Source organism: Gadus morhua, chromosome 16, assembly GCF_902167405.1.
Source record: "Gadus morhua chromosome 16, gadMor3.0, whole genome shotgun sequence".
Lineage (NCBI taxonomy): Eukaryota > Metazoa > Chordata > Actinopteri > Gadiformes > Gadidae > Gadus > Gadus morhua.
In genome coordinates this window covers 7807348-7809847 of record NC_044063.1, presented here as the reverse complement: position 1 = coordinate 7809847, position 2500 = coordinate 7807348, and the positions used below count along the sequence as shown (strand labels likewise).

Below are 2500 nucleotides of genomic sequence, written 5' to 3'. Positions count from 1 at the left end.
ATGGAGATACAGTTAGAGAGAGGGGGAGAGACATGGAGATACAGTTAGATGGAGGGGAAGAGACATGGAGATACAGTTAGATGGGGGGGAGAGACATGAAGATACATTTAGATGGAGGGGGAGAGACATGGGGATATGGTTAGAGAGAGGGGGAGAGACATGGAGATACAGTTAGAGAGAGGGGGAGAGACATGGATATACAGTTAGATGGAGGGGGAGAGACAAGCGGGTACAGTTAGAGAGAGGGGGGAGACATGGAGATACAGTTAGAGAGAGGGGGAGAGACATGGAGATACAGTTAGATGGAGGGGGAGAGACATGGAGATACAGTTAGATGGAGGGGGAGAGACATGGGGATACAGTTAGAGAGAGGGGGAGAGACATGGGGATACAGTTAGAGAGAGGGGGAGAGACATGGAGATACAGTTAGAGAGAGGGGGAGAGACATGGAGATACAGTTAGATGGAGGGGGAGAGACATGGGGATACAGTTAGAGAGTCATGGAGACACCTTAAGAGAGAAAGACAGACAGAGTTAGAGAGAGAGAGAGCGAGAGAGAGCAAGAGGGAGTTAGTCAGAAAGAGTGGGTCAGAGATATAGTTACAGATTGAGGGAGGGAGAGAGAGAGACAGAGAGAGACACACACAGTTGTCCTCTGAAACACAGAAGACAACAGGAACTGTCTCTCCACGGTACACCGAGCGGGAGGTGAACGTACGATTCCTTTGCTGTTCCTGTCGAAGGTCTCCTTGACAAACAGCGCCCCCAGGGCGAAGCCCATGGTGTCGTCGGTGTTGCCGATGCACGTCTGCCACCGCGGCGTGCACGACTGCAACGTAAACATCATCACAATATGGTATCAGCTGCTATAGAAACATATATATAGAACCAGATCCAGCCTTAAGCCTCACACCGGGCCTACTGGAGTTATGTAAGGGATAACGCACAGCGAGACGCTCATAATCACAGCATAAACCCTAGAGGGTCCGACAGGAAGCAGGGGGGAGGGAGGGAGGGGGGGTTATTACACAATAAACGATCTGTAATGTTCTTCTTTATTGCTTCCACTAAAGGATGAGTCTGTGCCTAGCAACATATTCATAGCAACGGTCTGTTTTCCATAGCAGCAGTCTGTTATCCATAGCAACAGTCTGTTATTGATAGTAATGGTCTGTTATCCATAGCAACGGTCTGTTATCCATAGCAACGGTCTGTTATTGATAGTAATGGTCTGTTATCCATAGCAACGGTCTGTTATCCATAGCAACGGTCTTTAATTCATAGCAACATAATGAGATTTTTGAAGCAGTTCCTCAAAGCATTTATTTCCCATACAGTGATACTAGGGCATAACGATTATTCGGACACATACCCGAAGCCATTTCAGGTACTTATTCATACATATATATACGTGTGTATGCTAGCATATGTGCTGGGTAATGCTAGTCATGCTTGACTAGTCATTCAAGGCTAGTCGTGCTAGTGGTACCTTCTTGGTTCCGTACAGACTCTCCAGCAGTTTGTCCTGGGCGTTCTCAAACCGCTGGTCCAAGCTAGCGACGCCCTTCTGCACCAATGTCCAAATCATGTAGTTATTCAGCAGACTAGAGAGAGAGAAAGCGAGCCATAGAGATGAAAAACCTGTATATATATTTTTTGTTTTGTTTGAGACTGGGGTCAGTGTGTGCGTGTGTGTGTGTGCGTCTGTGTGTGTGTGTGTGTGTGTGTGTGTGTGTCTGTGTGTGTGTGTGTGTGTGTGTGTATGTGTGTGTGTGTGTGTGTGTGTGTGTGCGTGGGTGTGTGTGTGTGTGTGTGTGTCTGTGTGTGTGTGTGTGTGTGTGTGTGTGTGTGTGTGTGTGTGTGTGTGTGTGTGTGTGTGTGTGTGTGTGTGTGTACCTGCGGTCAGTGCGTGCGATGAGTTGAGACATCTCCACCAGGTACTCTCTGGTGTAGATGACCACCGGCTCAGTGTCGTTCAGCTCCAGAGGAGAGAGGGACGAGGACAGGAGGTCCAGCCAGTCCACGGCCGGAGCAAGGACCTGCACACCAGAACCACAACCATCTAGAACCTGTACACCAGAACCACAACCATCTAGAACATACACACCAGAACCACAACCATCTAGAACCTGCACACCAGAACCACAACCATCTAGAACCTGTACACCAGAACCACAACCATCTAGAACCTGTACACCAGAACCACAACCATCTAGAACCTGTATACCAGAACCACAACCATCTAGAACCTGTACACCACAACCAGAACTATCTAGAACATACACACCAGAACCAGAACCATCTAGAACCTGTACACCAGAACCACAACCATCTAGAACCTACACACCAGAACCACAACCATCTAGAACCTGTACACCAGAACCACAACCATCTAGAACCTGTACACCAGAACCAGAACTATCTAGAACATACACACCAGAACCACAACCATCTAGAACCTGTACACCAGAACCACAACCATCTAGAACCTGTACACCAG

The 2500-nt window shown here is 48.1% G+C and overlaps 1 protein-coding gene across 1 annotated transcript in view; it reads right to left on the bottom strand.

Moving 5' to 3' along the window:
- The window catches only part of ece2b (endothelin converting enzyme 2b), a 16054-nt gene that overhangs the window by 6110 nt on the left and 7444 nt on the right, over nt 1-2500 (bottom strand). The window contains exons 9-11 of the mRNA XM_030337200.1: nt 1897-2039; nt 1490-1604; nt 719-829 (exon numbers count right to left, since the gene is read on the bottom strand). Of these exons, the coding sequence (XP_030193060.1) occupies nt 719-829; nt 1490-1604; nt 1897-2039 (369 nt within the window). The remainder of the gene's footprint in view (nt 1-718; nt 830-1489; nt 1605-1896; nt 2040-2500) is intronic.